The 27,177-nt window shown below is 45.8% G+C and overlaps 1 protein-coding gene across 6 annotated transcripts in view; it reads left to right on the forward strand.

The window, feature by feature from the left end:
* The window catches only part of smg1 (SMG1 nonsense mediated mRNA decay associated PI3K related kinase), a 57,789-nt gene extending 37,739 nt beyond the window's left edge, over positions 1 to 20,050 (forward strand). For 4 of the 6 annotated variants that reach the window (XM_004574647.2, XM_004574648.2, XM_076882863.1 and 1 more), the window contains 28 exons: positions 84 to 298; positions 434 to 588; positions 1,640 to 1,862; positions 3,372 to 3,618; positions 4,925 to 5,160; positions 5,268 to 5,513; positions 5,633 to 5,771; positions 6,130 to 6,239; positions 6,863 to 7,081; positions 7,480 to 7,673; positions 8,680 to 8,852; positions 9,897 to 10,176; positions 10,532 to 10,804; positions 11,802 to 12,036; positions 12,137 to 12,348; positions 12,447 to 12,603; positions 13,219 to 13,408; positions 13,727 to 14,007; positions 14,592 to 14,801; positions 15,047 to 15,184; positions 15,941 to 16,093; positions 16,179 to 16,358; positions 16,949 to 17,176; positions 17,366 to 17,577; positions 17,686 to 17,786; positions 17,927 to 18,100; positions 18,392 to 18,498; positions 18,846 to 20,050. In XM_004574647.2, coding sequence (XP_004574704.1) covers positions 84 to 298; positions 434 to 588; positions 1,640 to 1,862; positions 3,372 to 3,618; positions 4,925 to 5,160; positions 5,268 to 5,513; positions 5,633 to 5,771; positions 6,130 to 6,239; positions 6,863 to 7,081; positions 7,480 to 7,673; positions 8,680 to 8,852; positions 9,897 to 10,176; positions 10,532 to 10,804; positions 11,802 to 12,036; positions 12,137 to 12,348; positions 12,447 to 12,603; positions 13,219 to 13,408; positions 13,727 to 14,007; positions 14,592 to 14,801; positions 15,047 to 15,184; positions 15,941 to 16,093; positions 16,179 to 16,358; positions 16,949 to 17,176; positions 17,366 to 17,577; positions 17,686 to 17,786; positions 17,927 to 18,100; positions 18,392 to 18,498; positions 18,846 to 18,923 — 5,366 coding nt within the window. In that variant the 3' untranslated portion in view covers positions 18,924 to 20,050. The remainder of the gene's footprint in view (positions 1 to 83; positions 299 to 433; positions 589 to 1,639; positions 1,863 to 3,371; positions 3,619 to 4,924; positions 5,161 to 5,267; positions 5,514 to 5,632; positions 5,772 to 6,129; positions 6,240 to 6,862; positions 7,082 to 7,479; positions 7,674 to 8,679; positions 8,853 to 9,896; positions 10,177 to 10,531; positions 10,805 to 11,801; positions 12,037 to 12,136; positions 12,349 to 12,446; positions 12,604 to 13,218; positions 13,409 to 13,726; positions 14,008 to 14,591; positions 14,802 to 15,046; positions 15,185 to 15,940; positions 16,094 to 16,178; positions 16,359 to 16,948; positions 17,177 to 17,365; positions 17,578 to 17,685; positions 17,787 to 17,926; positions 18,101 to 18,391; positions 18,499 to 18,845) is intronic. The other 2 variants (XM_004574649.2, XM_004574650.2) reach the window with 1 other exon arrangement.
* Positions 20,051 to 27,177: the final 7,127 nt, after the last annotated feature.

Genomic DNA, 27,177 nt, shown 5'->3' on the forward strand with positions numbered 1-27,177 from the left:
GGTTTGAAAGGGAGTCTCTGACATCAGACACCCTGTGCTCGTTTTTCTGACTTCTCCTCTCGATTGGTTAATTTTGCAAACAGGGAGCAAACTGCCGTCAGCTCTGCCTACCTTCTTGGGGAGCATACAAGGAGAGGACCTAGGTGTGGATGAAGAGGAGCAGCTTGGGAGTGATGAACAAGGCAGATCATCAGAAGAGCTGGCGACCTGTTCAAGTCAAGACCAAGCCATGATGCAGGACTGTTACAGCAAGATTGTGGAGAAGCTGTCTTTAGCCAACCCTAGCATGGTGCTGCAGGTAGAAGGCTGACCGCGGTTACACGTTTTGTATGGGGGGGGGGGCTATACTGTTTATACTTGAATCAACTACAGCTAAAGTTCAGTTAAAAGAAATGTGATTTTCTCAAATGATTGACTTGTGTGTGCCGACCAGGTCCAGCAGCTGGTGGGTGAGCTGCGCAGAGTCACGTTGCTGTGGGATGAACTGTGGCTAGGTGTGTTACAACAGCAGCACATGCACGTCCTACGCAAGATCCAGCAGCTGGAGGATGAGGTCAAGAGAGTGCAGAACAATAACACACTGCGCAGGTGAGACTTGCTTTGACCTTAGCCTCAGGATAGGGTCTGCTTTTTTCTGTGTACATCGTTGTTTGAAAAAACATCTCAAATCAAAGCTAACCGCTGCTGGCCCACAGTTCATTTGGTGCCATGGAGCCAACAATAAGCAAAGGTCTCACTATGGAAAGTGCTTTCTTGAGTGACCAGAAATAGACCCACTAATACCAAATGGCTGTGGCTCAGGAGGGGTTTTCTACCAGTTGGAAGGTTGGTGCCCAGTCTGTCCACCTCAGTGTCAGCATGTGCTTGTAGTAAAAAGCACTTTGAATGTTCAGAGTAGAACAATGCTGCTACCATACACCACTTAGACGTCCTTCCTAACTCCTCGTGACCCAAAACAGATTCTGGAACCTTCAGACTTTCATCTGTTTTAGGAAGCATTTCAGGTCCAAAACACGATCTTTCAGACCTTGGTTGATATCACACAGATGGTACGCTCCTAGAATTCCTCAGCACCTTGAATTAAGAATGGTGATGTAACACACCAGTGCACAACTAGTCCGCTCATCCCGCATCGGTTTGTAGATGTGCACTAGTCGTTACTGGACCTTGCAGGTTATGGTTGCACTGGTTAGTTGTAAGCTGTACTTTCTTTACGTTTCTCTCGTATTTCCCTAACTGAGTCATCCACGTCAAAGGTAAGAACATCTGAACTCCACCCTCTTGTGCTAAAACTCTGGACTCCATTGACAGTCCATGTCCTGTAGTTGCTTCAATGCTCCCGGTCTCATCTGTTGTGGAACCTGTAGAACCTTAATCATTTGTTACTGGTGGTTTAACAGTTCAGCGATGACATGATGAAAACCAGCCTGTGGAAAAGCTATTACCCCTCAGCTGTAAAAGGCTGATTTGGGGTACTGTCGTCACCCCGCTGGGCGAGCAGCGTGGGAGGTCTCAGGAGGCTGAGGGCTGGTGCTGGCAGTCACCAGTCAGTTGCTGATCTGTATTTTTCTGTGTTCAATGAAAAGTAAAGTTCTTACTAGGCTTGTCTGATCTCCCAATACCATTTGTTGATCTGCAGGGATGAAAAGATCGCCATAATGCGTGAAAAGCACTCTGCTCTGATGCGTCCCGTGGTTTTTGCCCTGGATCATGTGTGCAGCATCACAGCAGCTCCGGCAGAGACGCCGCATGAATCCTGGTTTCAGCAGACCTACGGTGATGCCATCACGTCTGCCCTGGAGCGTCTAAGAAACCCCGTAAACCCGGCTAATCCAGCCAGTAGCTGGCTTCCCTTCAAACAGGTATGATGTGCTTTGTGTTAGTGATGACCATGGTTTTATTTTCAAATTATTCAAGTTCTGTAAGCTGCAGGGATAGCAATGGGAGCAGAAACTGATGAACAGCGTGTGACAACAGGTTCATTGAACAGGCGACAACAAGACGACCCTTAAAAATGCAGTGGTGGTGGTTGCTTACCTCATCCTGCTCACTGACTTTAGCTCGGTTTTGTGTTGTTAGTGTCACTGCTGATAGTGACGTGTCGTCCCACCTGCTGCACGTTCGGGCCAGCATGTCATCGTAAGAAGGCTTTGCTTTGTCTCCCAGCCAAGTCTCAGGACTGTGGAAGCCAAGAGATGGACTGTTAAACCAGGAAACTCAAACAGGCCAATAAAAAGGTTTTAACCCAGGGCCTGGTATTTGCTCCATTGTTAGAGGGGGGCTGAGAGTAGTACTGCCAGAGCCCTGCAGCATGACATACCAACCAGTGGGCTACAGGTACCGTTTCTGATCAGGTGGAATGGCCTCACATCCTTCAGTGGAATCTGTTCACAGCAGAAACACCAGAACTTGCGACCCCACCACAGGTGCAGTGTTCCCTTCATGGACGGGAGCACCTGTGATAGAGTGGTAACAGCGTATGCTGCTTGCAGCTTAGTGAAATCATTTCCTCATTGCCTTTGGGGCGATCGTGGCTCAAGAGTTAGGAGTTCGCCTTGTAATCGGAAGGTTGCCGGTTCGAGCCCCGGCTCGGACAGTCTCGGTCGTTGTGTCCTTGGGCAAGGCACTTCACCCGTTGCCTACTGGTGGTGGTCAGAGGGGCCGGTGGCGCCAGTGTCCGGCAGCCTCGCCTCTGTCAGTGTGCCCCAGGGTGGCTGTGGCTACAATGTAGCTCCATCACCAGTGTGTGAATGTGTGTGTGAATGGGTGGATGACTGGATGTGTAAAGCGCTTTGGGGTCCTTAGGGACTAGTAAAGCGCTATACAAATACAGGCCATTTACCATTTGTCAACCTGGTGCTGGTGCAGAGGGCCCTGGTCTCCTCCTGGTCCAGGACTGTGTGCAGCTCACATGGCCATTGTGTCTGTGACGTTCCTGGAAGATGAAGGCGTTGATGTTCCCCAGGTCTGAGTCCAACTGAGAACCTCTGGGCCATCGGTGCGTCTGACTCTGGCAAAAAGCACCACTGCCCCCGAGCTCGCTGATGTCCTGGTTCAGGTCTGGAAGGAGAGCCCACTCAGTCTGCACATTCAGTTTTCACTTTCAACTACGTGTGATTTCAAATCCAGCTGTCAAACGGTTGATGATCCACCGAGTGTCATTTTGTCCTTAGCAAACTGTGTATTTGTGTGCAGTGTGTGTTAAATATACACAGGAATTGTTTCCCCAGCACCTGTGAAGATGTACCTGTGTATGTATTCTGTTATGTTGAGATGCATCACTTCCACAGATGTAGGATCCTTGATATTTCCATAGTTTTATATTGTGTAGCTGTTCCAAACCTGACTGATGTGCTGTCTGTGTTGGACAGATCATGATGAGCCTGCAACAGCGTGCTCAGAAGAGAACCAGCTATCTGCTGCATCTGGACGAGATTAGTCCCCGCCTGGTTTCCATGACTACAACAGAGATTGCTCTACCTGGCGAGGCATCGGCATTAGATGCAGTGACCATACAGAGTGTAGGGAACACCATCACCATACTGCCAACCAAGACCAAGCCAAAGAAACTGTTCTTCCTGGGCTCAGATGGACACAACTACCCGTACCTCTTTAAAGGTGGGGAAACTCGGTCGCAGCAGCAGTCGTAGATGGAAACAGTCTCCTAAAGCTGCAGGGAACAGGAAACGTAAAAACTGCATTAGCATTCAGTTGGTAATATTGACAGTTGTGTTCTGTGAACAACTGAAGCCTGGCTTTTCTCATTTTTGTTGATTTTCAGTGGGCAGAGGAGTGCTTTGAAACAGATAAAGTAATGTTAGTAAAGTCATTAGAACATGAAGTATGAGAGAGGCACATCGACCCGTTGAGTCTGTAGTTTCTGAGAACATCTTCTGTGTTTGACGCAGTTTGAATGCAAGCTGTGTGACTAAACAGGACAAATGAATATTCCCCAGCTGGCTGCTGGAGGTGGGGCCAGTTGTAAGGTGAAGCTGGTCATAAAGATGGTGGTACTCCACAAAACGTGGCAGTTGCCATGGTCACCCACAATTTGCATGGAAGACTTTTATCTGCAACGTTGTAGCGAAATAGTGACGATGGTATTCCAACCAAAAAGTGTTTCCTGTAGCAGTGAGGCGCAGCTTTTACTTTGAAGGCGAAGGTTCTGTTTCCAGTTTTTATTGTACTTTGTTTTGCTAACAGTCGATAGTTAGCAAATAAGTCGTAACTGTGGCAGCCACAAGGTTTTTGGTGTAGCTAATTTTAACTAGTGACAACCAGCAGCAACAAGTGCTAACCAAAGGTTGGGTAATGCAGCCTTTGATTTATATATTTGCCAGTTGGTCCCCACGCCTGCGTGACAGATGCCTAATTTTATTTTTAACAAATGGGGTCCAAGCACTTTGAGACAGGGTCCTCCCAAGAGCACCTTTGACACTTGGCATTATAGTGATTGTTATTATAAAAAGGTCTGTAAGAAATCCAATTCTTTTTATTTTCATATATATTTTGTTTGTTTCATCATTCGACCCGCTGACCCGATGTTAGGCTCTCTAGTTGCTCGTTTCCTGCGTCACATTCAACGTACATCATCTGTGTGTAAACTCGGGGTCGCCCAGATTAGTATCCACGATTGAGTCTTTTCGAGTCAGCACGTACATGTGAAATACAGAACGTGAGAAAGAAACGCAGACCTGACAGAAGCTGGGGGTGAGTTGAGAGTAGCACAAACGTTTTCTGTGGGTGTTCATACTAAATCGTTTGTACAGTGTCATTTTATCAAGACAGAGTCGTCATTAAAAAGCTTTTATGTGAACCGCCAATGATCCCTCTGAGCTCGTGAGCTGTGTGTTGTGCGTAGAAAGCAAAGGGAAAAATGTCAAAGTTTCCTTTGTGATGAAATAGTGACTGAAGTTTCTCTCAGGTCTGGAGGATTTGCATTTGGATGAGCGCATCATGCAGTTCTTGTCAATTGTCAACACCATGTTCACCAAGATCAATCAGCAGGAGCAACCACACTTCCATGCCCGACACTATTCTGTCACGCCGCTTGGAACTCGTTCAGGGCTGATCCAGTGGGTGGACGGTGCCACGCCCCTCTTTGGCCTCTACAAACGCTGGCAGCAGAGGGAGGCTGTGCAGCAGGCTCAGAAGGTAGAGGTTTGTCTGCACTGTAACACACGGCTTTAACACTGGTCAGGCGGCGAGCACTTTCTGGTTTCGGGCCCGTATTACTGGTTAGTGACGTGACTTTGTTTTCTGAGCAGGCCCAGGACTCCTTCCCACAGCAGCCTATACCTCCAGTGCCCCGCCCCAGTGAACTGTACTACAGTCGCATCGGGCCGGCTCTAAAGGCAGTGGGGCTGAGTGTGGATGTGACACGGAGAGACTGGCCTCTCAGCGTTATGAAGGAGGTTCTGAAAGAGTTGATGGAAGCAACGCCGTCCAACCTTCTGTCCAAGGAGCTCTGGTGTTCTTGCACCACGCCGAGCGAGTGGTGGAGGGTCACTCAGGTGCGAGGAGATGCATTCAAAGCGTTTCTCACCTTCTTCCTTGTCTCCTGTTTCAGAAAAGGACAGATGCTCAGAAATGTAATCCAGATGTTTCTTTGTTTCCTTTTCTCTGTCTGCAGTCCTACGCCCGATCTACTGCTGTCATGTCAATGGTGGGATACATTATTGGCCTTGGCGACCGTCACCTTGACAACGTTTTGATTGACATGACCACTGGAGAGGTGGTGCACATTGACTACAACGTATGCTTTGAAAAAGGTGCGTTTAACTGTGTTGCTGCGATTCATTTTAAAGAGAATAGTTTAGAACCACATTTATTAAAAGGTAGAAAACTATTGTGCTGCATGTGATAGAAGCAAAGGGACAGAGGTGAACACCACTCACACAGTGCTCACCACAGCTAGTCAGCCTGTTCTGTGCAGATATAATAAAGCTCTTTTCCTCCCCCATAATATGATCAGACTCAAAGCTCTTTATCACACACTGAGATGTTGGAGGAAACCCAGCTGAGGGGTTATTTTTGGCTGCTAGCGTGGAACAGTATCGATTTTCCATGTAGTGGGTGACCTGCTCGTTTTCCTGGGTGCACAGTATCAAAGTGTGTGTGTGTTGCCAGGGAAAAGCCTGCGAGTGCCAGAGAAGGTCCCATTCAGGATGACCCACAACATCGAGATGGCTCTGGGAGTCACTGGGGTGGAGGGCATCTTCAGGCTGTCCTGTGAACAGGTTACTCTCACATCACACTGCATATAAAACCATTTGTACAGGCGTTAACTCAACCCATCTGTGAAAGGGTATCTAAAACACACCCGTCTATGTTATCATCAGTAGCATTTCTCACACACCTTGTAACAGATTGGACTAATTTCACGTAGCATAGTCGCAGTGTGCCCCGTGGCAGGTACACCATACCACCGCCCACCTCTGCTGTTAGAATGAGGATCTTCATCTCTTGCTGCTGATGAAGCGAGAGCCAAGTTCAAAGTGTTCAATATGTTGGAGCTTATAAAATGAACACATGAGCCTGAGATGATTGTTTCCCTGAGGGTCACGATTGGAAAGTATTCCCACTGGGCTGTAATTGATAAATATTGAGACGAGTGGCTTTTTTTGCACAGTTTAGAATAATGAAGGTAAAATTAAGCAGTAGATGGAGTGACAGTTTGTTTTTACAGTTTGCTGTAGCTTACAGGCTGTTTGTTAGAGGGATGTAGCCAGTGCACGTTTTGTACCTCGGGATATTTCCCATGCACTGAAACATGGAGATGTTAGAGCTGTCGGCTATTGTGACAGGATGGAAGTCAAAATACACGTGGGGGGAAAAAATCAAGTGGGATGTGTGTTTCTAGGTGGTTCAGATAATGCGACGAGGCAGAGAGACCTTACTGACCCTGCTGGAGGCCTTCGTGTACGACCCTCTGGTGGACTGGACCGCGGGGGGAGAGGTAGGATTTGCGGGTGCAGTGTACGGAGGGGGAGGCCAACAGGCTGACAGCAAAAAGAGCAAGCGGGACATGGAGAGAGACATCACGCGCTCTCTCTTCTCCTCCAGGGTGGCTGAGATCAAGGTGAGTTCACAGATGTCAAATAATCATACAGCACCTTATCAGCAAATCCAGTCGGTTCTGTGGTGGTGTCTCAGGTTGCCATGGTTGCAGCCGTTTCTTTAATTGCAGTTGTCAATGTTGCTTCACTTTGTCTGGCAGTGAGAACAATAAATAGGGGAGAAAGTTAAATAAGGACTGCGTTACAGTGTAAAGAAGGAGAATTTTAGTGGCTTTTATCTGTCATTCCAGGTTCATCCACAGCTGACTGACACTACAGTTATTGCTCTTACAGCTCACATTGTCTAAATAGGCAGGAGTAGGGTTGGCTTTGTTTTTAACAACCCTGCAGGCTGTAGAATGAATCCTTTCCTGCATTTCATATTTTTAATGTGTTATTGTTCTGTGTGGGCCTCGTGCAGGTGAACTGGTTTAAGAATCGTGACGAAATGCTAGCGGTCCTACCACAAGTAGAAGAAGCCGTAGAAGAGTACTTGGTCCTGCAGGAGCTTCTCTGCCAAGGAGAGAAACGCCAAGCTAAACTACAAGAGGAGAGCGCCTTCTTAGAGGGGGCAGAGAACCACCCTGACCACGACATCTTCACCCTGGAGCAAAGGTCAGACACAGCACACTGTTCATGTTCTTTCAAATGCATGCCAAAAGGTGCATTTAAGGATATACATTTGAAAGACTGAAAGGTGCGTCCGGTGGATTCATTGAAGTTTGTAACATGTTTGGATATTTGATCGTCTTTTAAACAGTCACTACAGACAACAAAATAAGGAAATGTGGCTTTTAAATTATTCATTGATAGATAAAGTTAGGTGATGCTGTTGCTTGGAAACATTGTGGTCACACTTATAGCATAAGATAAGCTTTATTACCCCTGAAGGAAGGAAACGAATGTGTTACAGCAGCCAGAACATGAAGAACAATGTAACTCTGTAAAATAAATACATGGTTCAGATCGCACGCTCATTTGCAGCAGTGCCGACACACAGCCTGCACACACTCGAGTTAAGTATTCAACAGTTACCACACATGTTAATGAGACCACTCTTAGGGGTGTTCTCCTGGTGCAGGCGGGACGGTTGTATCAGGAAGCAGATCTGTAACAGACGAGCTCGGTGAACACAAATCAGCTGAATGTTTGGAGGCGGAGCCCAAAGGAGGACGGGGTCGTAAAGCGATTGGTCGCTTTGAATAGATGATCATAGTTATATAAACAGTCATACTGTGGCAACAACAGAAAAACTATTTGAAACTTTGTTTACAATTTGAAAGTGTGCAGAGTGAACTATCAGCAGTTTGCTGTGTAGCAGTGGAGATGCTGACAGCTGGATTATTTACTGCTGAGCCTCTGCACTGCTCCGACCATTCAAACTCAGCTGATCCGTGCGAGCAGGGTTTCAGTCCGAGAAACGGAGAGCTGGTGGCGAGAATGTGAAACTGCAGCCGCGTGTGCGATGGCTTCTTTGTGCGCACGCCTGCCGAGTGCTACGTGCAGGAAATTTAATAGCACCGCTGGAATGGATGAGATCAGGACGATAACAGAAATACTGTATCCACAAACATCATCGCCTCATTCTGAACTCTTACTCACCCAGCCCTCCTACTCACAGGTACTCTGAACATACCCAGCTGCAGTCACGACAGCGGACCGTGCAGGAGGCCATTCAGGGCAAACTGACTGAACTGGACCAGTGGATCTCCCAGTACCAGGCAGCATTCTCCAGCCTGGAGGCCACACAGCTCGCCAGCCTGCTGCAGGACATCAGCAGTCCTATCGATCTTGGTCAGTGTCTGTGTAAAATACTCTCCTCAGGTTTCTGCATATTGTGTATTTCAACATATTTCTGGGTGTTGCTTTGGTATATTTTACTTAAAAATATATAAAATGAAAATAGGATGATTTGACATTTAGTTCTAAATCAGGGTAAAAACTTTATATAACCTCCATTTAAAACAGAACAACAATAAATAAGAAGGCATACTCTCCTGACCCAGGATGTTCAGTACGTCCCACCAGCTCAGTAGTGCGAGGCCAAGCAGGTTGGCAGCTGTTCTATACAATGAATAATCTTGTCCCTCTATTTTAGTCGTAGCATGTTTACACAATAACTGCACAGCTCTTGAGTTGGTCCTGACCTGATTGGAGGGAGCCCGTTTTAATATGTAGTCAGCAGCCAATAAGCTTGCATATGACACAGGAAGTCTGCGTGCACCTGGGGCTCCACCTGTGCGTCCCACTTCTTGGTTTGGACTCCCTCACCCAGTGGAAACAGACACAGGTTGTCTGAATACGAGCTCAATCGTCCAGGTCAGGAAATCCCAGGAACGTGATTGTTTGCCTTCATGTAGCGTTTTCAGTGGGAGGGACATGTTCATACGACTCTTTTCAGGATTATTGAAGGTCTTGGAAGAGTATTGTCTGTACAGTAAAGTGTGAGTTCTGCCTTTTGTCCTGCTGTTAGTGTTTCTGTAAATAGAACAAAGGAGGGAACGAGAACATTGTGCTGTGGAAGTGGAACTACAGCCACTGGTTGAGTGTCATGGCCCTTTATCCAATTATTGATTCTCCAAACTCACATTTCAGGTTCACTCTGTCGGACGCTGTTTCTGTCTCTAGTGATGTCATCGTGAACATTTACTGTTCTTGAAGAGCTGGATGGTTAACTGTGTGCCCGCCTGTCAGGGTCAATGTTAATTATTTATGTGATATTGATGATTTATCCCTGCTTAACACTACGATTAAACAACACTGCTTGTGGTTCAGTTTTCAGTAAAAATGCATTGATTGTACTGAGCTGTGCTGTCTTGTTCTTGGCTGTCCCATCAGGCCCTCCCAGCTATGTGCCAGCCACAGCCTTCCTGCAAAATGCAGGTCAGGCCCACCTAATCAGCCAATGTGAGAGCCTGGAGGCGGAGGTGAGCACCTTGCTGCAGCAGCGCCGTGGAGCCCTCCGCAGCTCCCTGGAGCAGCTTCACAGCTATGCCACAGTGGCTTTGCTGTACCCACGGGCTACCCTAGTATTCCACAGGGCCCATCAGTGGAAGGCCTGGTTGGAAGAGCTGCTGAGAGACATGACAGCAGATCACTGCCAGCACATCTACAGACAGTAAGGAGCCACGCATTGTCTTTTCTCATTTTCATTGGTTAACCCTAGGACTGCATGTGTCGCTTAGCTGGTACCAGCCTTACTGGTGACCAGTCCTCGCAGAGTCCCTAAAATGTTTTTGGTGAAGAAGCACCCCTGAGTCCCACCGTCAGGTCCAAGTTACACACCTAAAAATGTCCCCTATGATAGTTCTCTTCAACTCGGCAAACATCCTGTGCGCCCCTTCACCTGAGTTACCTGCAGTTCATGAGACAGGACAGGTTGCAGCATCACCATGAATCACATCCAAGCTTATGTTCTGCTCCTCATGGTGTAACTCACGATACCAGCTAAATGTGTGTCTCTCTCTTTCCAGATATGAGTTGCTGTTTGCTCCACAACCTTCTGCTGCCTCCTGCCAGTTTCTTTCCAGTGTGGAATTGACTCTGCAGCACCAAGTGGCTGACACCAACGAGCGCGTGGTGCACCAAGCAGAGCGGCTGAAGGCTGAGGGCACCACAGTAGCAGCGTGTGAGGAGCAGCTGCAGGAGATTGAGCACTGCATCACAGTTTTCCTGCGGGAGAATGGAGAGCCAGGTTCTCTCAGCCTGGCTGCAATCATCACCTCTGCCCTCTGCACACTCTGCAGGTTTCATTCACATTTTCATTCTGTGTCTCACAGTTTTCAGTCCCTGTGACTGTCTGTGAGGGTTTAATTGTGTCCGTACTGTAGGTCAACAGACAGATGAATAAGAATCTGGTAGTATGAGGTCCAAAAACATGCTGATGTAAGTGAAGGCAGCCAAACGTAGGTGGGAAAAACTCAAACCTAACACCAGAGTTTCTGAGTCAGTAATCTGAAGAAATCCACTCAGCGGCACTAAAAACCCTGAAAGACCACTTAAAGCTCTGGTTAAGGTTCAAACTACTGGTTAGGACTGAAAAGATTTAAAAAGTCTTTGTTTCTGGAAAAGAGATCTTTGGTAAGATAAAGCAGGAGGAAAGAAACGAGCCCTAATCTGAACCACATGGTGATGGTCACTCATGTTAGCGGTCCTCTTCTGTCTGAAGTCGGTCACCATCATTATTTACATTTTAAAGAAGGTGATTCCTGCACGAGCGCTGCCTGTTGTTGCATTGGCACAGAGCTTTAAAGGTTGTATCCCGAAGCAATCTGCTAGCCTGTTGGCCTTGTCACAGGCTGCTCTACAGACTGGAAGCAGGCCTCCTCATCCAGCTCTCGGCGATTTGTCTTTGCTGTCAGCACGACTGAGTCCTGGTCAGATCATGTAGGACTCTGTTTTCTTTAGTCAGACTTGGCCAACTCACCTGTGGTAATAACCATGGAAGCTAGCAGGCGTGCTACTGTTACTGATCTCACACATTAGAGTGGGCAGAAGGTCACATGGCGAGAAGTGCTCTGTGCATAACGTGAAGTGTCTATAGCAGCATGCAGTCATGTGAAAAAGACAGTGCACCATTTTTACTTATGGGGCTTTAATGGGACGTAATAAAAAACGATGTGGTCCTCAGCAGCGTTGGAAATGAGATCAGTCCAACCTCGGTGTGGTTGGGTTTGAGTGGGTGGATAAAAGCTGCAGTGGACACAGTGAACCCACTTTTGTCTTGTGTTTGATTGACCGTAGACGCAACCTGGTGATGGAGGGTGCAGCAACCAGCGCTGGGGAGCAGCTCGTGGACCTGACGTCTCGGGATGGGGCGTGGTTTTTGGAGGAGCTATGCAGTATGATTGGAAACATCAATGGGCTTGTAACACTGCTGCAACGCTGCCCGCTTTTAACTCATGACCTGGAGCTCCCTCCACCTTCAGCTACCACCCAGGTTGTTTACCTGGCCAGTGCTGTGTATACCTGCTTACAGGTAGGTCCACCTGCAAACTATGAAGCCGCGCAGGAACAGGCTGAGGCCGTGTAAAGTCTTTTTGCTGACATTGCTCTGGCCTGTCATCTTTTTATTGCAGGAGCTGAACACCAATTTCCGTCAGATCATCTTTCCAGAGGCTCTGCGATGTATGATCAAAGGAGAGCCGACTCTGGAGTCCATGTTGGCAGAACTGGAGCAGCTGGTAGATCAGAGCTCTGATGGTCTTGGCCTGCAAGGTTTGGCCGATAGTTTGCAAACCGGCACAGGCCTGGACCACAACGGCCGTAACCACTGCCTCCACATCACCAGGTGGAGTTCCTGTCGTGCATTTTTAGCGGACACAGTGCTGTTTAACTTGCTGCTAACCTGCATGCTTAAAGTTTGTTTTGTGTGTGTCTGTTTGTCAGAATGCTGCGTGTGCAGTACTCTGAACTGATCCAGCCTCATAGCATGGATGGACAGGGCCAGGACACACCAAAGATGTCTGCAGGTCAAATGTTGTTGGTTGCCTTTGATGGCATGTTCACTCAGCTGGAGACGGCCTTTGGGCAGCTGACTGAAAAGGTAGCGCTTACATTTGTGCACATTCAGTGAATGCATGTTACGACCCGGCTCCAAAGCTGCGACATAAACATGGAGACTGATACCAGAACTTCACAGAGAAGAGCTTTTATTTTAAATCGCATAACAAGTTGGCTAAAATAACTGGTACCACTAAGACAAACAGTAGTGAGCCTTTATGAAAGCCCGCCTCAGGTTTATCCACACCTGGTCAATTAGCAACAGCTGTACACTCTTGCACTGCCACTGCAGAGAGATTAGGGGCTGCAGAGGGCAGAACAATGCAGTGAAAGACCTAGAATGACATCAGAAATCCTCGTCACGTCTGTAACGGGATATTTTTATGACTCACGGTGCATTTTATAGCTTGTTTATTTTAAATATTGAGTTCAATTCTGTACCATAATTGGCCGCCAGGTTCCATGTTATTCTCAACACAGGCATGGTTGTGTACCAGCACAGCAAACAACAATGCACTTTGTATCCTGACAGCAGGTGGAAACACAGTGCAGGATAAGCTTGATCCAGTCCTAACCTGCTCTTCAGGAACTAGTCTGTGTTTCTTACACCGTTGTTTCCTGGAGCGACTAATATTACTTTGCTCTGCATTATCCTTAGCTGAGTTCTTTAGAGGTGCCGCCCCTGTGGAGAAAGGTGGATGTTCTGAGGGAGGCCCGAGCCACACAGCTCCACTTCTTTGATAGCCTGAATCAGCGTCAGCTGATGGAGGAAGTGTTCTTCATCAAGAGACTGCAGACCATCAGGGATTTCTTCAGGCTGTGTTCCTCGTTTGCTCAGACTCTTTCTGGTAAGAGCTCTTCACGGCCACACAGACTGAGGATGAACTTATCATGTTGTTGCACTTTATTAAAAGCACCCACTTGATGCCATGGACACTATAGAGAGGGCTGAGCATTGTTAAAATATTGGTTTAGCCATAATCTACAGCCTTTTCTTCTTCCACTATGAAGTGTTTCTGGATGTTTGCACTTTGACAAAGTCAGACTGCTCAGTGTTTCGCATAGAAAGAGAGAACATAGCTTTCCGAGGTAGTTGTGAGCTCTGTGGTTTAAATAACCAGATATTCTTGCGGCATGTCTGATGACTGTGGGACAAATCTTTGCAGGTACCTGCGCCCCAGCTGAGGAGCTGTTACCTACAAATGGACCTGTTGGTTTGGGGAAGTCCCTGTACGGCCGGCCCGGCAGCACTGGGTCGGGTGCAGCAGTGGTCAGTGAGGAACAGATGATTCGTCCCATCAAGGCCTTCACTGCTGAGTTTGTCCGGCAGATGCTTATGGGTATGCCCAGCCAAGCCCTCAGTCTGGCCCTCTGCAGCACCCTCTCTGCCCTCGGTGTGGACATTGTCGCTCAGGTGGAAGCAAAAGACTTTGGTGCAGAGAGCAAGGTATGATCTGTGTGGAATTATGTGGTGTTCAGTATCTTTGTTCTCTCAACGTTCTTTTCAACCTTCTTCATGTTCTCCATGTCAACGTTAAAAAAGAGTGTTCATTATTGAATTTTAACTATCTTAAAGGAGTCTTTAGAAATGCTGATCACCTGTTGGCTGCGTTCTAGTTCAGGTTGGTTGATCTGTTGATCGTTGCTGCCCATCAGGTAGTCCTTACTCAGCCTGTTTAAAAATAAGTATCGCTCTCTCAGCTGCAGAGTAATCAGTGGGTTTGAGTTGATAACCTGTTCTTTCAAAGCCTCCCCCTGACTGTCGGACAGTCATCGCCCTTTCTGGATCTCATACTCATGTGTCACCTGTTCCAAATATTTTTCATGTTGCAACCTTCTTCCACAATGGATTCTTCATTTTTCACCAGATTCTACTCACCGTGGAAAAACCTTATTTACAAAAAACGCTGTGTGTGTGAAATGTTGAATGTTTTAGTGTAAATGCAGAGTGGATAGACATTTATTGTTCCAGTTTTCAAAGACTGTAAAGAATACCGTAAAGTAACCTTTGCTATGTGTGTTCCTCCAAAGGTTTCTCTGGACGAGCTCTGTAAGAAGGCAGTGGAGCAGGGGCTGACGTCAGGTCGAGTCTCCCAGCTGCTGTTGAACAGAGCCACAGTGCTGGTGTCGTCCTATGACACAGCATGGAAAAAAGTTGACCTGCTGAGGAGGCTGGATAGCAACCTGGAAGCTGCCAGGGCCAGCCTGCAGAGGAGCCAGCTGCACATCGCTATGTTCCAGGTACATGCACCAGTAATGCTGCTTTTGGAGTTGTGATCACTTTTCACATCACAAAAAATACTTCCAGTCGCCTGCGGTGTAAGCTGAAGATCAGTGAAGCTAACACAAAGTGCTGCAAAGAACGGGGCGAGTTCTGGTCAGCTGTATTAGAATCATGATGATGTCTGGATCATCTCTGACGTAACTTCATGTCATTTGGTGATTGTCCAAATATACCACTGTTTTTATTGGTGCGTTTCTTTCAGTGGCAGCACGAGGATGTTCTGGGTCCCAGTAATCAGCCTTTAAGTGTCAGCATTCCTCCTCGTTCTGTGATCCTCAGCAACATGAAGAAGAAGCTGTATAAGCTGAGTCAGGATGAAGCAGCCATCGTTGCCATTCAGGTGAGTTTGTCTTCATTCCCAGATCAAAACCATAATAGTTTCTGGCCACTTTAGGAGAATGAGATTTTTAAACATACTTTAGTATGTTTAACATAGGAACTACTACAGGAAACTCTCATAGTAAAGTTAAACTGCAGCAGCTCAGAAACATTACCTGAAAGGCATGTCAGTGAAATTCAGGAAAAGCCTGCTGGGTTGCCAGGCGAACCAAAAGTCCTTCAAGCTAACTTAAGGTTATGTATGTAACCCAGGTTCTCTGAGTATCAGATGTGAGTGTCTCACTATGGGGACGCCCCTCATCAGAAGCTGCTGTTACACCAGCAGGCTGGCTAAGTGACGCCAGTGTCAGGAGGGGCCTCCCTGTGTATAGCGTCAGGTGTCATTCAGAACGCAGGAGGGGGGTCTGGTGAGACGCTCACTTATGCTACTTTAGCAAAAAGGAAAGTTTGAAGCCTGATTTTAACCAAGCGACGCCCCCTTTGTTGTAGCGTTCATGTCGCATTGCTATGACGACAAGCATGCACACTGTGTTGTAATGGGAAACCAGTCTATGTATCCCACATGCACCCGCCCTCTCTTCCTCCTTTACCATGGAAACGATCCTGTGATCATGTGCATCCACCTCAGTATGTGCAAAGTATTCCTCTCAGAGCTTCATTATGACTTTGTAATAATATTTCCGCTTATCGTTATCAGGGTTGTGAGTTGTATGAAACATTTTTCCTGTCCTGTGATTCACGTTGGTGGTGTCTTCAGGAGAAGCTAGCGTCGCTGGAGGCTAGCATCGAGCAGCGTTTAAAGTGGGCCGGTGGAGCCAACCCAGCACTGGCGCCTGTCCTGCAGGACTTTGAGATGACCATCAGAGAGAGACGCGCCATGGTGGCCAGAGACAACCAGCGCACCAGCCAGGTACAGCCGCTGCTGTGTTCGCCTCCTACTGTCACTGATCACCACATTTGGACAAAATGCCAATTTTGCCACTCTTCCTTTCCAGGTCACATTCCTGTGCTCCACGATCCTCAACTTTGAAGGCCTTCGGACCCGATCCCCCGAGGCTCTCAGCATGGACGCAGCCCTGTTTGAACTGCTGAAGCGCTGCCAGCAGACGTGTTCGTACGCTGCCCAGTTTAGCAGCACGGTGTCTGCACTGGAACTCCAGCTCCTGCACAGACTGGTTGGTTTGACCTTTGACCTACATTTCTGTCAAGTTTTTCTGGTGCAGCCTTGTTTTTGTACCACATGCACTGATAACATTTTAAATAATTAATCCTTCATCTTTAATAACATTCATTTCCACATGTAATGCTCTGCTGTCACATGTAGGATATGAAACCTAGTTCCAGCCGGCCCTTAACGAGTCTGTCAGGCTGTGATACATTTAAAAACACCGAGTTCAGGAAGTTATTAAAACTTTTTTATTAAAACTCTCAGCATGCAGTCAGACAACCAGCTGAGTTAATAAACAAACATTTCCTGAGGTCAGAGCGAGGGTCAGTTTTCTCCTGTCGGTGTCTGGACAACCAGACTTTACAGGTGCTAGCGGAACATTAACCACTCCAAACCCACTTTTGACATGTAACGCGTGGAGTTCCTACTGAGACTAAATGTTTCTGTTTGCATTCACAGTTCATCTTCACAGTCTAACAGATGTTTGTATGAAACCTGTTCTTTGTGTTTCTCTATCAATGGCCACCATGTTTGAGTGATCACCCAGTGAGTTTGGAGAAACTTGATAAGACGGCGATGTGCTTTCCATTGCTACAGAGTCCAGTGCTAGACCTACCTATAGGCAGTGTGGAGTGGCTCAGCTGTGCCCAGAGGCAGCTGGAGGATGAGCTAAACATGGAGCAGAGGAATCAGGAGGAACGGGAGCAGCAGCTGGAAACCTGTGGAGAAACACTGCAGCTGCTGGTGGACTCGATCAAAACGATTCTCTCTAATCACAACCGCCATTTAGCTGACGTCAAGCACCTGCTGAGGGCCATGGCCAAGGTACACCTGAGGCACACACACACAGCTGATTTTAAAATCTGGGGTGTTTTCACCACTATTATGTGTTTGCCATTCGAATAAGTGTAGAAGATGAGCGAGCACAAAGGTTTAAAAATGGTCCACACGTGTGTTGCACGTTGCTGCATCCTGCTGTGAACCTGCAGTCGTCACTGTTCTTATGTCGTACAGGACGAGGAGGCAGCGCTGGCGGATGGTGAAGAGGTGACATACGAGGGCAGCGTGCGTCACTTCCTGTTGGAGTACAAAGCTTGGCAAGACAACATCCAGTTAGTGCTGTTCACTGTTGTCCAGGCCAGTGGACAGCACCTCAGCCAGGAGCAGCTCGAACTACTGGAAGAAATCCCCAGTACTCTGAAAGAGCTGCACTCACAGAGCCAGAGGTGCTTGGGTCACACACACACTAAGTGATCTTTTTAATTTTCACATAAAAATCGTATTAATTATTATTAATAATCGTTATTAATGCATGCATGCGTTTATTCCAACAGCGTCTATAACGGCCTGGTGGGCTTTGCCTCCCCACTGGTGACTGACAGAGACGCTGAGTGCTCCAGTCCTGTTTCTGCAGCACAGTCGAGCTTTGCAGCAGGTATAGCCTCCCGATGTTGTAGCATGCTACAAACCTTATGGTGGGGAAAATGGGTTTTCACTGGTGTCAGTGTGCGTCCTGTCAAGTGAACATGTGACACGTACACACACGTGTGTGTATTTGTTATGTTTTTCATTTAGCTGTCAGATGCAGTGGGGTGAAAACCCAGCCAGACTCGATGTCCCAGAATGCACGCAAGGCTCTCCCACGCAACCTGGGAACCCCGACCGATACCCCGCCCAGTACTCTAGTGAGCAGTAAAGGTCTCAACTCCAGCCCCAAGAGGGCTGTACGAGACCCCAAAACAGGACGAGGTACTCTTCCTTCACTCTCCTCACAATCTTTGGAAACTGGGGCTTTTGAAAAAGCAGCAGGTTTCACAAATATGTAATATGTATGCAGCTGTCTGAGGTCAGAAGAGCATTCGTTCCCTTTCTCAGAGTGAGGATTACAGTCTCAGTACTTGTGTTCAGCAGGAGTTGTAGGCTTGGTGCATACCTACCTTTAGCAAATGAAATTGTATCCCAGTGTCTACACAGGTTCCTGTGCAGAACAAACATTAACATTAGAGACTTCATCTGAACAAACACTTTGTTCGATTTCAGCGGTCCAAGAGAGGAACTCCTACGCGGTCAGCGTGTGGAAGAGAGTGAAAGCCAAACTGGAGGGCCGAGACATCGATCCCAACAGGAGGATGAGTGTCTCCGAGCAGGTAGCACATCATTTTGTAACCACCAGGAGAATAGGGAGGCATGTCAAAGCAGCCTCGTGACAGGATGAAGAGGTTGTTTAAAAGAAACAAACAAAATGTGCTGACACAGTGTGAAGTCGATGTCTGCTGCTGTGAGAGTCGCATGGATTTATCAGATGTCTGAAGCCTTTGTAATGCAGCAGCATCAGCAGCAGTGGTCTGCATGAGTCTGAGCACAGCAAAGTCCAGTTTTAAACAAAGACTGGAATCGGATCGTCTGAGCAGATTCTAATCATTATGAAAGAGTCAGATATCGTAACAATAACGTTGTCTGTATTTAAAACTGACCACATCTGGTTTGGTTGCAGGTGGACTTTGTTATCAAGGAGGCTACCAACATGGATAACTTGGCCCAGCTGTATGAGGGCTGGACTGCATGGGTGTGAACGCTCTGCTGCTTCATGTCTGGTCCAGCGAAGGCTTGGAGATCCACCAGAGTCCAGCGGGACTTGGGTGTCAACACAGCAGTACCAGGCCATACTAGGGGAAGAATATGGGACGTGGATGCTTAGTCCACCCTCCCGCACCCCTGGGTACCCAAACTGGGGCAGCAACCTCGTAGCATTGCTGCAACCACACTCCCCCCAACAATGGGTGATTGGGCTAACACGGCACTTGGTGCGCCTGCTGACCGGCCTTCCTTTTTGGGGTCTGAGTGGGCATGGTGGCACCAGGAGAGGAAGGAGGGAAGGAAGGCAAAAGCCACCTCACCCTCAACTTGAAAATACCTTCCCTCTCTCACCTACATTGCTGACTGTCAAGTTGTACCTATAAACATCACTGCATCTTTTTGTGGCCGTCAGAGCCCAGCAGAGGGCGGGATGAAGCGAGAGGTGAGCTGTTTTCCTCCGGAGCACACAGCTGACACACTGGCTGGGACTTTACTGTGGCTCAAACTCAGTGGACGGTTAGATGGCTTACACGGCTACGCGTTTTTCTCTCAACTTTTGGCATTATCATCCTGAGCAGCCAGTGGGTAACACTGTGAGGGAGGACGGAGTGAAATGGGGGTTTAGAAACTCTATTTCAATCCAGCTGCAAGCACGGTGGAAACGTAGTAATCAAACTTTGCTTTGGTTGTTAAAAAGAACAAACTTGACTCTGAAGTGCTGTTAGATTTCACCGAATAAAAGATGAAGTAGAATTGTTTTCTCAGGAGGTCTTTTCTGTTTTTTGTGGTTACAGCTGAAACACCCTGTCATGTTAGTTTCAGGTGGCTGTGAGTCAGCTGAAGGGAAAACCTCTGCTTGATTTTCTTCAGTGTGGATCTTTAATCTGTGTTGTGCTTTACTATCAGTAGGATTAGATTTCTGCCTTTTTCCAACTTGCCCGTCTCGAGCTGCTTGCATCATGTACTTACACCCCAAGCCGTAATGCTTGCTTTTTATGATTTTGGACCTTCTAGTTTTACATTTTTATTGGGAGAAATGTTGCTTTTGGTGATGGTGAAACATGTTAATTCTTAAAGCTTTTATTGGATTTTGTTGGATGCCAAATAAACGTGGAACAGAGAGGTGTGCTGTTTTCTGTGACACTTCTAACTGGGGCTGAACGATTAGACTGGTGCTAAAGAACAGGGGTCTGCTGGAAATGACCATCCTCGCCCAGCTCAACTACGTAGGGATGCTAACTTACCTACGACACAGATAAGTCTTCAACCAGAGGGCTCGATTTTGTACAGTCAGGTCGGATCTGTTTGTTGCATCTGAATTTCTTCAGCTCTTCTGAAGCTCATCCAGGTGAGACAGTGATATTAGACGCCTTATGTCAAAACCAGTGATTTATGGCCCCCTGTCAAATGATAATGACTTAGTAAGTATTAAAGGAAGTAATAAAAGTTAATGGGAGTCCTCATTTTTATGAATATCATAAAATTCTGATATAACCCCCAAAATTGGATCATAAAAATATGGCAAGAATCAGATGTTTGAGACAGAAATTAAAATGATGGAATATTAAATCATAATGTCGTACTGTTGTCATTTTAAGACAAAGTTTACTTTTTTGTCAAAAAGTAAACTTTTTGAAAGGTTTTTATGGACCTGTGTGAGAAAATGTGTTAAACCACAGTAAAAAGGTTATTAGGATAAGATGCTCGTTATTGTCATGCAGTCACACATGGTGCAATAAGACAAGGAAATTGGAAACTGTCCCACGTCGGCACAACACAGTAACTTGAAGTGGACTTTTTTAAGCACAAGAAAGGTACGAGTAAAAAAAAAAAAATGAAATGACTTAATAAATGAATAAATGAGTGAATGAGTGAATGTTTATTGCACATTATTATTGTGTGGGCAATAACAATAATAGTAAAGTCCAGGGAGGTATTCAATCAGCTCAGCTGTTTGCATTGATCAGGGCTGTTACCCTGATGTAAAAGCCGCCCTTCAGTCTGTTTGTCCGCGACCTCAGCAGCCTGAACATCCTGCCAGACGGCAGCAGCTTAAACACCCGATGTCCTGGGTGTGGACGGTCCCGTAGGATGCTGGAGCAGGAGACCCATCCACAGGTGGAGCACACTGTCAGTGGAGCAGCAGTAGAAGACGATCAGAAGCTCCTTCGGGTCCATTTTCTGAGGATTCTTAGAAATTGGAGACGCTGTTGGGCCTTCTTTATAATTATTATTCCAATATTATGATTCTTAATTAAACCAGTGCTTTTGTAACAAGATGGAGGGAGCTGGAGGCTGCATGCCCCGCTGGAAGGCTTTCACTCGTTTTATTTGTTTGTTTGAATCGATTTTCCTTTTTTGGATTAAAGTCCGAAGTATAAACGCTCCACCTCATGTAGAGGATCGTACCAGAGTGAGGATCCCCGAGAGGGTCGCACAGCAGCCAGTGTGGGTCAAGTAACATCTAACTCACGGTGCGACCCCCGAGCTGGGACTCCTCCCTGATCCACCAATAAAGCAAAATAAAATATTTAATCTTGTATTTGTGTACTTTGTGGTTATTGAATAAAGATTAGTCACTGATAAACACAGATAATAATAATAATAATGGATTGCATTTATATAGCGCTTTTCAAGACCCTCAGAGCGCTTTACAATTCCACTATTCATTCACTCTCACATTCACACACTGGTGGAGGCAGCTGCGGTTGTAGCCACAGCTGCCCTGGGACAGACTGGCCGATGGCGCGATATGGCAGATGACTGAAAGAAATGTTTGATGGAAAAAGGAAACAAAGTGTTTTGTTGCTAAACTTTGAGGTTCCAAGTCACCAATGGTTAAATAAGAAAATGCCAAGAGGAGACGAGCAGCTCCGAGTCTGTATGTAAAACAAACTCCACAGCAGAGATGCTTGTTCTTACATAGGTGCACTTACTCTTTGTTAGGGTAGATCTCATTTTAAAGTCCATTTTGTTGCCATCCTGTGATCTCATTCTGTTTCCAGGGGTCAGAATGTTGACGTTAGACTGTTTGGAATCAGGTTGTGATCTTAAAGTCACAGCAATGATTTTACAGTAGTAGTTACAGTATAATGTCCTTTACATTTCCAAACTCCAGTCATGGTTATGGGGACATTTAAGTTGTTGTTTTGTGTGACTGCACACTGCCCATCAGAGGACACTCAGTAAGCTGCACAGCAGAAGTATGAATCCAGTTTCATTTACAACAACAGTCACCTGGAAGTGAAACAGTTAGTCGCAAAAATGGTGGAAATTGAATAAATTGGAAAATAGTATTTTAGTATTTAGTATTTATTTATTTATTGTCATTGTCAAGAACAATGAAATTTTCCAATTTAGAATAAATCAAATGATTAACATTTATGGTTTTATTTATTATCTATGACAAAGTGTGTACAGACTGTAAGGACGACTGTATATTAACTGTTAAGCTCACCCTTCCAACATACGTCTGTGTGCATTACTGACATGATGTCAACACATCAAGGAGTTTATGACTTCTCTGTTTTTCTTTTCTCAAAGATTTCACAACATGTGAAGTTACAGCACAGTTTGTCCAAATGTGTACTTGTTTTTTCAGCCCGGCTGATTTTACAGCATCCACATTAGCTCAGGTAATAAAAGTACAATCATCACACAGACCGGAAGTGAACTTTAATGTTCCAGGTTCTGTTGAAGTCTTGTTAGATGATGTGAATCATCTCATGGGTCTTATTAGCAGCTCCTTTTAGCTTCTGTGATGCATTTACTTCTCTCACCTTAAACTAGACGTTAGTGTGGTCAAAGTTAACCCGTGTCCTGTTGCCATTTGTATTTCTAAAACCCAACTTCAGTGTTCACCCTGTAGACTCTCAGATGGAAACACCAATGAATTGAGACATTCACAGATTTTATCAGAACATCTTTAACGTCTTTGTTGTTTTTATGTTTTACATAAAAAACTTTAACATTTTATATTTTCAAATGAAAACACAGCAACATGAAAAGATATTTTTCTTTAATGTTGTTGCTGCAGCAATCTCAAATACTAATTATTCTGGGATTTTATGTTCAAACTGTGATTTTCCAAATGTGTGTGGAGTAAAATGAGCTTTCTCTGATGGCGCAAATGTTGTGACCAAGAATCATTCAGGGTTATCAAAACAAACTGTTTTAATAGCAGAAACAGTTCTCAGAGGTTACTGGTTTAAAGGCCATTTAAACCAGTTAAAGTCTAGGAGACAGCGGGAAAGTGGTAGATTAGTGAAAGAGAGAAGACAATAGGGGTGGGGGAAAAAATCGATACTGCGTAGTATCGCGATATTTTGTTTGCCAATAATGTATCGATACAGGGACAGCAGACATCGATATTTTGTTCCAAAAACTTCCAGTCCACCAGATGGTGCGGTTGAGCTTTTTCTCTAGTGAGGTCAGCAGAGGTTAGGTCAGCACATGGGAAAATTGATCAAACAAAGATGGAGGAAGAAAAAGAGATCAGGAAAGCGCCATCTGCGTTTAAATCAAACATCTGGACGTACTTTGGATTTTTTAACAAGGATGGAACAAATGAGATGGATATGACACACGGGATTTGCAAGGTGTGCCGTATGAAAATAAAGTACTCTGGGAATACTACGAACATGAGGGCCCATCTTACACGGCACCATCCAAATATAGCATTAACCGCGGACGGGAAAGCTAGCTCTGAATCAGCTCCACTGAAAAATCAACCAACGCTGGACACTCTTAGCTTAGCAAAGCTATCTCCCAATTCAGAGCGAGCTAAGAAAATAACACAATCTATCACGTACTTCATCTGCAAAGACCTGCGTCCTTACAACATTGTGGAAAACGAGGGCTTTTCTTACATGATGAAGACGCTGGAACCCAGGTATGTGATACCATCACAACGTTTTTTCGCGGACACAGCCGTACCCAATCTCTACATAGATGTGAAGCGTAAAGTTGAGGACAGTTTGAGCACAGCAGAAAGGGTTGCATTAACTTGCGACGCATGGACCTCGCGGGCTGTGGATTCATATGCGACTATAACAGCTCATTATCTCACAGCGGACTGGCAACTGCTGTCTTACGTTCTCCAAACTCGAACATTACATGAAAGTCACACCGGAGCGAACATTGCAAATCTCCTGCAAAATGCAGCACAGGAATGGGGGATTGCTGACAAAAATCTGGTGGTTGTCACCGACAATGCTTCTAATATGACAATTGCCACTCAGCTAGCGGGATACCTGCATGTGAAGTGTTTCGCCCATATGCTCAATCTGGCATCACAACGAGCCTTAAACCTGCCTGCAGTAGCCAGGGTCTTGGGGAGAGTGCGGCGCATAACTGGGTTTTTCAATAGAAGCACAGTGGCAAACCACGCTCTGGAGCTCTTTTTAGGGCAGCAACAAACAGGACAGTTTACTTATTTTAATTTAAGACATGTTTTATTTTATTTAAATTTAAAACTTTTTTATTTAATGTAAAATTATATTTTGTTTTAAGCTATAATTGTACCAGATAGTTACATTCAGTTAAGTTGGTTACTAGACTGTTATACAAACCGTTCACTTTGTCAGCAATAAGACTGACTGACATGAGAGAAAGACTGAGTGTGAGACTTTATTATTAGATAAAATGAATAATGATAAAGTTTACCTTTATGGACAAAATCTGCAGTAGAAAAAATATGTGATAAATCACAAAATATTGTATTGCAATACCCAGAATATTGCAAAAATATATAAAAAAAAAAATCGCAATAATATAGTATCGTGAGTTAAGTATTGTGATAATACCGTATCGTGGGGTGTATGGTGATTCCCACCTCTAGAAGACAACTGAGGCAACAGTGGAGGAGGGCCTATGAGACAGAAAGGGAGGGACTCACTGCCCTGCAGGAGGAAATAAAGCAACAACTTACTAAGCTGCGAAGAGCAGAACACCTCAGACGACAACGTAAGAAGAAAGAACGGACAAGGACCCTTTTCTACAGCAACCCATACAACTTTGTTAAGGGCCTTTTTGTTGAAGAGCAGAGCGGGTGCCTCAAAATGCCCATAAAAGACCTGGAAGATCATCTGAGGAAAGCTTACTCTTATGATCAGAGGCATGAGCCAGTTACCATTCCGACTGATATGCCACCCATCCAGGCACCTGAACACCAAATGGACATAAGACCACCTACATGGAGTGAAGTGGAGAAGGTGGAAGGCTGGAAGATCAAGGTGCGCCCGGTGGAAGTGGGGTGCAGGGGCTTTGTTGCCAGCATAACAGCAAAGCTGCTTAGAGAGATTGGGATCAGAGGACCAGTCACTGGCTATGGTTAAAAAGGGCTGACATTACCTAAGGCAGTCAGCTAACTGCGAGAGAAAAGAAATGTTCCGCCCTACTCCCCTCTGCTCTTCTTCCCTTTTCTGGGTGAAAGTGGGAAGGTAGAGCGTACAGCCCAATCTGGTTGGGAGGTGTGGGAAGCCAGGTCGGGTGCCGCCCTTCCGGCTCTCCTCTCTGCTCTCTCTGATCGTGTCCCTTTTGTCGTACTCCTCTCTGTCACCTTTTCTATCCCTTTGAAGAAGTGAGGCTCCATAAATGCTAAAGAGGTAAGTATTATTTCTCAGTTGCAGTGAATAGATAGAAGAAAATAAACTGTAGAAAACTAGACAGAAGAAAGAAGAAGAGAAATAACATTTTAACATAAACCAGTGACACTCCAGGGCCTGATCAACCCTGGCAGGGCCTCCTTGGATGAGGGTGTCTAGTGATAATGGCCGAAACATCCGATGAATCCAAGGTCCACTACTGACGATGTGTCCCAAATTTAAAATGATAATCTAGATCAGATCTGTAATCCCTAAACCTAACCAAGGAAGAAAAATGGCAGATTAGCTTGGGTAAAAGACCGAAAGTTGAGGCACATAACGATGTGTGCTGCTGGCAAAGTTTCTGGGCTGCCTTTCCTCATAACAGCCATCCCTCAAGAGTCTCTCCATCTAAAGCAATGCATTATCAGGGACTGTAACATCTAGTCCTTTTTGTAACAACATAATGTTAGTGTTACAAACACATTCTTCTTCATGTCTGTTTACGTGGTTTTTAAGGATAAAGTGATTTTCAGTAGTACAAGCATCATTTAATCCCCAAAAGTTGATTCTGTTCATCTGCATGTAGCGTAAACCACAGCCAAATACGGCGAGTGTCCTCAGCGGCCAGAAGAGAGAAGGATGCCACACCATGGATGTGGACAAGTGGGTGAAGAATTTGTCTGACACACAGCTCACCCAAGCAGAGAAAAACATCCTTGCTAAAGGGTTGAATTTTGCTGTGACGCAGAGACAAATCTGATCGGAGCTGATCACAGCCACAGAAACTGCAATTCGAAACAGCAACAATATTGCAAAAGTGGAAGCAGAGCAACTACGGCCTGTCTCAGCAATGCAAAGCCCCCAGCATCCAACATCAGCATGGAGGAGAGGAAGGCACTCACATCACTTGGTAATGACAGGCAAGGGTATGTGCACAGTTTTGCTAAACCAGAAAGACTATCAAGAGAAAATGTTGTCACTGCTCAGTGGTGAAAATACAAAAAGGGAGGCAGAAGAACAGCACATCAAGAAGGCCCTGAGTAAATGTAGTTGTCCCACCTGGACTTTTGCCAAAGCTGGGAAGACTCCTAAAGAAAGCTCCAGCCGATCCAGGAGAGAAGGACGACCGTTGCCTAAGAGAAAACCTGTAGTGATCCCGTACATGTCAGGAGTATCAGAACTGCTGCTTTCTAAACACTGAGTTTCTGTGGCTTTTAACCCCCAAAACACGCTAACCCTTATAAATCACTGGTTTGACACAAAGTATCCACAGAGTACCACCTCTCTGCTGTTTTTAATGAAAACATCATTGGGTTCAAAGTTCACAGAAGGCACATGAAGTTTCAAAGTTCGTAGGCAGTCAGCACTAGACATGGCAACACTCTAATCTGGCAACACACAGACCCAGATGGTGTGGAATCCTCACAGCTGCAGTCTTATCTTGTGTAAACAGAGCAAAGCAGAAACTCCTCTGAGTTTAATTCATTTATGATTTATTTCTATAGGACAGAGTCACAACAACACTCGAGCCCAACAATAAAACAATCAAAGCACAGGAAGGACAAACTGGGCTTTAATAGGAAGAAACCTTCTGCTCAATCAGGCTCAGGGAGGCGTCGTGTCTGATGCCATCAATAAGGGCTGAAGAGAAACGTAAAGCAC

This window comes from Maylandia zebra, linkage group LG4 (genome assembly GCF_041146795.1).
Source record: "Maylandia zebra isolate NMK-2024a linkage group LG4, Mzebra_GT3a, whole genome shotgun sequence".
Classification (NCBI taxonomy): domain Eukaryota; kingdom Metazoa; phylum Chordata; class Actinopteri; order Cichliformes; family Cichlidae; genus Maylandia; species Maylandia zebra.